Here is a 9,165-nt window from a genome sequence, read left to right as displayed (position 1 = left end):
TTATTCTGAGTCCACCAATCTTTATCAAATAATTTCAAGCAATCAGAGAGAGGAAAACTGCAGTTGAGAGGTGAAATTGCTGGTATCATAACAAATAATATAATTATCATACTAGAAAGGTTGTGTCAATTAGGTCAACACCCTATATAAAATAAGTGTTTAGAACTAGGGTAACATAAGAATCTAAAAAATCATAGTTGTTACCGAGCACCAATTTTTTCAAAAAAAATACAATTTTTCTATTTCACAATATATCCTATTTTCAACTTTTATTGTGATTTTTTTAAATTGGTACAAGCCAAGCAGGGCCTTATTTCGTCTTTACGCGTGCCCGGCGCGACAACTCACCAAATTTCTCCCACCAACCAACCTTTCTCACCATCAACAACTTCCTTCTCGCAACCATCAACCTTCGCGACGACAACAACCACGACGACAACTCGAACCGTACTTTTTACAATTCACCCAAGCCAACCACGCCAAAGCTTGTAGTGAGTAATTCTTGGATTATCCTACCGTTACTTTATTTCTCCCTTCCGCTTTCTTTCTATTTTCCTATTTCTCTTGACTAGGTTGCATTTGCAACATTTATTTCGAGATGCCGCGCCGCAAAGCAGTCGCTGCTGTCGAGAAAGACAAAGAGGTCAGAGTCACCAGAACTACTAGAAGCAGGGCCGCACAAGCTGCCCAGCAAGCACCCCCTTCTCCTCCCCCCCCTCCTCCCCCCCCTCCTCCGCCACCACCAGCGCCCCGTGGAAGGACGGCTACAAAATCAGCTAGCAGGAAGAGAAAGTCGAGTGTCTCCTCCGATGAAGATGATGGACTTGCAATTAAGAAGGCGAATACCCGGACCTCCTCTTCGCCAGCTCCACCCGTAAGCAGAGGGAGAAAGGCCGCGATTAAAAATGCCCGTGGTCGTCGTAAGGTTATTGCATCCCCTACGGTTTCTGGTTCTAACGCTTTGGGAGGTGAAGACATGGATGTCGATGAATCGGAAAATGTGGAAGAGCCTCCTGTTGGGGCGGAAGACGAATCCGGCGAACATTTACCAATGGGGGAGGGTCGGGAGAACGTTGAAATTGAGGCCGAGGTGAAGAAGCCGAGGAAAGGTAGAAAAGCACCAGCCAAGAAGCGTGGTGTGCAGAAGAAGGTAGCAGTCCCGGACTCTGGTATCCGTAAAGGGAGGAAACCGGGGCGGAAGTTTGACGGGCCGCAGATTGAAGTTGAACCCGAAATGTCAGCCACCGATGCCGATGACGGAGAAGCCTCTGCTGTCACTTCCAGCATGCATATTGAGCGTAAGACAGACACACCGCCTAGTTCATTCCTGGTCCAAGAAGGTTCCGGTGCAGCAACCGAAGGTGTCAAGGTACCGGTTGAAGAACCAGAGAAGCTTAAGAAAGCACCCGCTAGAAAACGTGGAGCCAAGAAGGTACAGATCCCGCCTGGAAGCTGCCGAAGGGGGCGAAGTGCTGGACTGGAGATTAATAAATCGCAGATGGAAGTTGCAAGTGAGCCAGCTGAGCCAAAGGTCGAGGCGAACGAGGAGACAACAGTTACCAATGTCGAAAAGCCTAAGGCGAAGCGGGGGCGTAAACCGGGTCAGAAAGCGGCTAAGAAGGGTGGGAAGAAGGAACCTGCTGTCAGAGCGGATGCCGGGGAAGATACCTCTATTGAAGAGCGGAATATCGAGGGAGGTAATATCCAGGAAGGTGGTTTGGAAGAAGTAAACCCAGAGGGAACCGTCGCGGAAAACAACGCCATCTTGGGAGCCGGTGTTCAAGTGGAAGAGGGTGTGGAGATCAGGATTGAAGAGGCACCTGCCGATCAAGTATCTGTCGAGGAAACCATCACTAATGCTAACACTGATATCGAAGTAACCAAGGTTGGAGAGGCGAATGTCGAAGAGCCGGGAGCTGACGCAGCAGTGGCCGGGGAAGCTATCGTTGAAAAGAGTGTTGTTAATGTTGCCGCCTCTGACGAAACCGCTTCCCGAGAGCTCGCTGTCGAAAGTACCACTTTCGATAAGGCACCCGAGATCGAAGTACCTATAGTTGAAGAGGAAGCCAAGACTGAAGTAGAGGCTGATGAGGCGGAGGCTCTGGGGTCGAAGGTTGTGCTAGCGGAGACCAAGGATGTGGTAATTGAAGAGTCTGTTGTCGAAGAATCCGCCCTCGAACATGTCGTTCTTGAAGATGCCATCGTTGATAAGTCCATCGAGGTTGAGGCGACCCGGGCCGAAGAAGCGCAGATGGTGGAGACAATGGTTGAGGTCGTTTCTGTTGAAGGGGTCGGCGCTAGGGGCTCGGGTACCGAGAAAGCTATCGTAGAGGATACGACCTTGGGGCCGAAGGCTGTGGAAGCTGAGGTTTGTGAGGCCGTTAAGGAAGAAGTGACTGTTCAACAGCCGACCGGACCTGATGCCGGTAATACAATGGAGGACATGGTTGATGATACCACTGTATCTACAGGTATTTTGGCTGGGCCGACCAACGATGAGACTAATACAACTGCGGGCATCGCAGTAGAGCCCATGGGCGATGACACCGTTGACAGCATCGCCATGGGGGAGATGGAGGGCGATTTCCCTGAGAGTGAGATTCGTGGAGATGAGGAGGGGCAGTTGAGTGCCGAAGGGAGCACTACGAACCCTGTGAAGTCTTCGCCCAGTGTGGCAGATGCTGCAGGTAATGATATCGGGGCTGGGATCGGAGATAGATTCCATGCACTCTCCTCATTGAAGCGTAAGGCCAAGGGAAGGCTCTCCGAGCCTGCTAGGGGAAAGGAAACGGATTTTGCAGAGATGGATGCGAATCACAAGCGGCGGAGTACAGGTGGAGGGCTACCTCTACCAAAGCGCCGGAGAGTGACTCCTCCGCCTATGCAGCCGCCATCTACACCCGCGGCAATCTCACCCTCTCCGCGGAAGGTAGCGTCACCGGGTGCTGAGGGCACACCAAGATCAACTGGTCCTTTAACTACCCCAGTGAAGCCGCTGGGGCCATTTCTAATGCCGCCAACCACACCTGAGGCGGTGGCTGGTATCGGGAGGAGCCCAACTAAGGGATCAGTTCCTCTGAATTTAGTGTGTAAGTCTTACTCCCACTTTCAACGATTGTCTTTTTTTTTCATTTTTTTTTCTGACTAAACGGTTCTAGCGGATGACGATGATGATGGAGCTATGGTGGCTACAACTGAAGGTGCAAGGAGACGGGGTCAAGAGATGGCTCAAAGGCATCTTCAACAATACCAGCGTGTTTTCGAAAAGTTGAGGGCGAACTTTGAGCTTTCGGAGGGTTTCCAGCAATCTTATCAAGGTGTTATGCGACGTGCATTCCCCTCTTCCAGAACTTCTTCCGGGAGGGCGGGATTGTCGCCCTCGCCCCCAGCACTTTTAGCCTTCGAAGGCGGCGGATTCGATGATGGTGATGACTCATTTGATCGTTCCTTTAATAGAGCTATCAGCCCGGACCGATCTTCAATTATATGGGCTTGGGATATTGAACATGAAGGGGCTGGGAGCCAGGAAGCGGAGGGGGGGAATAATGATGCTGATGATGAAGATGAGGCTGGGGAGGTAATAGGCGATCCACTCAATGTGGAGGAGAAGGTATGAGGGGGGGGGGTGCTCTGATCTTAAAAGTTTTTTGATTTTTTCTCTAGTGGCTCTTGAGTTCAATATTCCTAAAGACGGTTTCTCGTTTTTTCCTCTTGTGTTTCCAGCCTGTTCGAGTGACCAACGCTTTTTTTTTCTTCGCTTTTTGAAACCCTGACACTAAGGGACTGGCAATAACGTGTTACATGTACTATAGGCTTCTATTACGGTTATCATGGACGCCTCTCGAGATTCGAATATTTTAGAGCCAACAGAAGTGCAAGAGCTAGTGATGTCAGATAGACCAGCGGAACTCGAGCTAGCCCAAGGATCGGATGGGGCTGAAGAGTCGGAAGAAGTGGCGATGACTTTAGACAGTGATGGAGAGGAAACCGAAGAAGCTGAAAAATATGGTGGAAAAGAAGGGGAAGAAGAGAACGGGGAAAATGGTGACAGTCGTCTTCCGAATGGATTAGAGGGGCCTGGGACAGAGGGTGAGGGCTTCGAGAGTGAGGCTGGGTGTCCTGGGGGGGAAACAGAGGACTCTGGGAAACCGATGGAAACGGAAGTGGATGAAGATGAGGCAGAATTGGACCAGGGGGTGGAGGAACTAGAAGTCCCAACAGAAGTACGGAGCCTGATGAAATCAGAGGAGTCTGTAGGAACCTACAACCAAGTGAAACCATCCAGACTGAGAATACCAGCCACCAAAGCGCTCGGGTTGTCAAAGGCCCCTCGAATTCCTGTACCTGCCTCCCGCGTTGCAACACTTAAGGTGCGAAAGGTCAGTGTGGCTTCGCTGAAAGATGTTCCAATTGGCAAGATGACGCCGCACGAGTTGGCAAGCACAACGAACACCTGCACCGCTAGGAATAAACTCTACTCATGCGACTTCACCCGTAGAGTGGTCCACAAGAACACTCCTCGTCCTCCTTCCCCCAATGCGAAAGCCCAAACACTGAAAGCCTCGCAAGACCGTGCAAGAAGACGAGCGATTCAGGAAGAAACGGGCGTAGTGCTTGGTCCCGGTGATGAAGAGAACTTTGACCCCAACCCTTCCGCAAAGGTAAGGTGGAGCCATCCACTGGAGTCCCAGGTCGACTATGAGGAACGGAGGAGCCCTTCTCAGGTCAAAGGACTACTTCCACGACCTAGTATCCTTAGTCGTAGTGTATGTACTTCCCCTTGTGCTCCTACAGATATCATTTATTAATTGGGTTGGCTAACTAGATTGCTCCGCTCCAGGCACAGTTGAACAACCATGGGAACGTCTTCACACCGCCAACTGAGATTGCGATCGAACGGACGAAAGTTACAATCAACAAGGTTCTGTATCGAGGGGAAAAGAAATAAGTTCGGGAGGGACAAGGCAAAAATCGATCAGAAAATCTTGAAGTCCTCGCACAGGGTATCTTGCTTACGTTGGGCAAGTATACGGAAACCAACATGCGATCAGGATCATTTATGCCAGTTCATCACCTCTCGTCACTCGTCACTCTTTTCGGACTAGCTCAGCTTCCGTTGCACACCTCAAAAGTTCTCACCCATTATCCCATTTACGTTATGCACTGCTTTGCTTTGAAATGCTTCTGTGCGTCTCTAATTAGCATGACACTTTCTCGACTCGACCCTTCGGCACACTTTTGCTTTTTCTGTTTTTAATATTTTTTCAGTGTTTCCCTTCTTTCTCTGGCTTTATCAAGTTCTTGTAGCTGCTATTATTATTACACATTTTGGAGTTTTATATGGCTGGGGTAGTATAGTATATGATGGGGTAGAGAAGGATTGAGTGGGAATAGTGGTTTTTGCTGTGCGGTGTTTTTTTATACCTTTTTTTCTGAATCGACCGGATGGGATGCTGGTATGGTAGACATAGATTGTGAAAGTTATCCTCTCTTCCTTCCTTCCTAAAGAGTATCGTCCTGGTTTTGAATTGAATTGGATTGGCTTGGGAATGATAATTTGAACTTTTTGGGTTTTTCTTTTTCTCTCCCTGATCTATATCGAGTTGTGCTGGTGGGGTGTTGTTATCGGCAGGTTCGAAATTCACGGTACAACAATGACAACTGGCAACTTATTATACGGTGTACAGTACGTTTCGAGCGGCATACAGTACACTCTGCCCGCGAAGGCAGTGTTAACCTGGAACCCGGTTTCGTGGTTGGTTTGTTGGGAGGTGCGCTTGCGCGATACATTGTTTATGTATGATAGAGTAGAGCTAAGAACACCCCATTATCCTGGAGCATTGTTGGCCTGTGCTTTGGATGTTGCGGTGCAGTCGAGGGTGCTGGATTGGCCATACAGTACGAGTACGGTATGTGAAAGAGGGAGGGAAGTGCCTAATCCTGCTGACAAAACGACCCACATCTACGATGTTACTCTTGTAACACTCTAGACGGCGGCACGGTGCTGGGCGCGGTGGTTCACCATTTTTCTTTAGGTGGACTTGCTTCTATTTCTCCATGACGATCTAAGGCACGCTTAACGGATTTCTTCTCCAACCGGAGTACCGATCACCCCCCCCCCCTCCTTCATTCTTTCCATCTATGATATCAGTGATTATCATAGATGGCGGTAGCCCAACCATATCCGTGCTAATGAGACCCCTAACCTAATCCATACTACAATCTAAAATATGAGGTATCAAAACATTACATCGATTGCAATCTAATTAATATCATGTCACACCAAGAAGGGGGAAGAGAAATCACATCCATCCTACTTTCCCCCCCCCCTCCGATTCACCTTGGCGTAGGGCTGTGAGGCGATGTGGCCCCACTAATCCCGCCTCTTCGACCACGATGAGGAACCCCTAGTGTGGGCAGGGACCACAACTTCCTGATATCGTTAAGTTGCTACAGATAATTATGTCCTGACGGTGCGCATTCATGTGCATTGACGCTATGGGCGAATGTGGGGCATTGCGCCGGGTCAAGCTCCTTGATTCCCTAAAAGAAATCCTCGGGGAGTCCGCGGGCACACGAATTTTCTTGACTGGAAGGCCCTATATTCGGTCTGAGATAGAAAGACATCCTATTAGACGAGTGATAAGTGTGTCCATGTGTCGCAGCAAAGATAGTATCATTCGATACCTTGGTGTTAGGCTGAGCGAGGACGTAACTCCCGATGCCATGGATGAGAGCCTGGAAGTGGACATTCTGGAGAAGTTTCCCGATAATATATCGGAAATGTACTTGGGGGCAATGATACTGTAAATCCCACCCAATATTATTATCTGCTATTGGGTAAACCCAGGTTTATACTGGTTTCCTGAAATATTGATGTAATCTTTCAGGAGTGAACAGTATATCGGAGACGAGAGAAGCTTAGCGCCATGATAGATGGATTGGAGCTGGGAGATGCGTATGGTGCGACGATAGAACCCAGAAAGGTGCAGGATGGGGGATAAATCGAGACTCAGGATAGTAGCTTTGATGTGGATCAGTCATGCTGAATGCCCGTTGCAAGCGGACGAGCTCTGCCACGCCCTGGGGGTCGAGCTGGGCTCTACCGACTTCAACGCTAACAACACCCCTTCAATGTCGACACTGGTGGGCTGCTGTCAAGGGATTATTACGGTGGGAAATGATGTGTGAACTGTGATACTATGATTGACCGCGGTGCGAATCAAGCTATCCTTTGTAAATAACTGTACAGTGGTAGACGAGACCCCCGTGGAAAAAAGAATCAAACAGTACAAGGATCCGGAAGTAGTTTATGATACTTCACTGGGCCCCTCCCATGAACGGACAGACCAGTTTGCCCGCCCATTCCCTGTACTCAGACAGAACCTATGATATCGCCCGGCAAAGCGCTTGAAATAGCACATGCGAAGTGGACGGACAGACGGACAGACAGTCCTCCCCCGTACCGGGTTCATGCAGCGGGCATCCCGCACGGCCACTAGCCCCTTCTGTAAATAGCTATAATCAACAAGCTCACAAAACATCACTCGATAGACAAACACCTGTTTTCCAAGTGCACGCCCGGCGAAGGACACAACACCGGATCAGCCGGGCTGACTAAAGCGGGCTCGTTGTTGGACTAACGCAGGAACGTATGGAAAACCCGTCGGATAATACATGATAGGATCCTGAAATGTAGAAGTCTCCACCCCTAGCAGCAAATTGCCAAAGATACTATCTCCGCCAACCCCACTACTGACAGGGCTTGCCCGCACACGAGTATACCACAAACACACCTATACATACGCCCTCCACAGTCCTGAATGGTTGGACGGGCGGTGGAAGAGTTTGGTGGATTCGGGAATGGTGGGGTTGTGGCACCCTTTCATCAACAATCACTCGACCTTTCCAACGACGTACCGACCCATGAACCTGTTGGAAATCATGGATTCTGCTGGGCATTCTTATGGCATTGACCCCTTGCCCCTCCGTCTATCTGTACGTCCGCCTCCCGATCCGTCCATAAATCTATACGGAGAGGAGGTATGGCCACTATACCTCCATACATCCTCGAGTCTGTCCGCCGTTCGTCTGTCCGCCTTTATGCGTCTGTCCGTTTACTGTGGCATATCCGTTCGTTTGTTCAAAGGCCTCCACGGGAGCGCTTTACCAAAGCGTATCCGTGGAGGGAAGGAAAGGTACCCTGCGGAGCTGTGTTCTTGTTCTTGTGCGAGAGTTGTTGTTGCGAGAATAGAAGTCTTCTCCGCTCCTTACCTTAAGTCGCGTCTTAGCGGGCAGAGGTTTCATCGACCTTACTAAGCAATGTTCAGTTCGAGTCGTTTCCTTAGGATCGCGAATTTGTTCAGCTCTAGGATCCGTCATTCATGATACTAGAGACTTTGCGGTGGATGTATCCAGAATCATTGTACGCCAAGATTTTGTTTTTGGAGTTGGATGTGGGGTTGACTTTGTGGTAGACTAAAGGGTTTATGATGTCAGTTCGAGAAATCAGGTCAATAACAGTTGAAATAAGTACATACAACTTAGTTTAAACAACAACTTGAAGAGATTTACAACGAATTTGGACCATATCCTTCAGTCCTATGTTTCAGATCTATTTACTTATACACAAGTCATCTCCTACAATTCAACTAATAGTTATATTAATAGCCTTGAAAGTAGTGAGGAGTTCACTCTATCTTGGGAGAAGAGAATGTAAGGTACTGCCTAGCAGCTATGGGTGGATTAGATTTTAACCTGACAAGTTTAGATGGATGACTTCATCCTGGATTAGGAAGGGAGAAAAGAAGATTACTAGAAATTAGTTTCTGGAAATCTCATACCATATAGGATGAGTTGTCATGATTCTCCTGTAAGGTTTACATGGCAGTAGCATCATAGTACTACTATACTGACTCCTATATCTGGGTACTTATTGCTGAGTACTTATACTACAAAAATCAAGTGAATCCTCTATCTGTAATTGGTGTTGTAGCTGTTATGCCAGGAGGTAAAAGTAGTTAGGCTAGGATACAAGATGATTGGCCCAACAAATAAAATTAGAATTTTTATGTTAGAGACTGAGCAGGAGTCAGTTGATAAAGTACAAGTAGTAGTTATTCAAATTCAACTACAAATTCAATTTCATGATTTTCCTTACTCTGC

The 9,165-nt window shown here is 48.4% G+C and overlaps 1 protein-coding gene; it reads left to right on the top strand.

The window, feature by feature from the left end:
- Positions 1-430: 430 nt before the first annotated feature.
- On the top strand, positions 431-3,148 carry GSTUM_00007929001 (uncharacterized protein; the record flags this gene model as incomplete). XM_002839738.2 has 2 exons in its annotated part: positions 431-1,432; positions 1,499-3,148. Exons 1-2 carry the CDS (start codon positions 599-601, stop codon positions 3,146-3,148), a joined length of 2,484 nt encoding a protein of 827 aa, XP_002839784.1. The 5' UTR covers positions 431-598.
- Positions 3,149-9,165: the final 6,017 nt, after the last annotated feature.

This window comes from Tuber melanosporum (assembly GCF_000151645.1).
Source record: "Tuber melanosporum whole genome shotgun sequence assembly, scaffold_40, strain Mel28".
NCBI lineage: Eukaryota > Fungi > Ascomycota > Pezizomycetes > Pezizales > Tuberaceae > Tuber > Tuber melanosporum.
The sequence above is the reverse complement of the archived record's forward strand: the minus strand, read 5'-3'. Positions and strand labels throughout refer to the sequence as shown.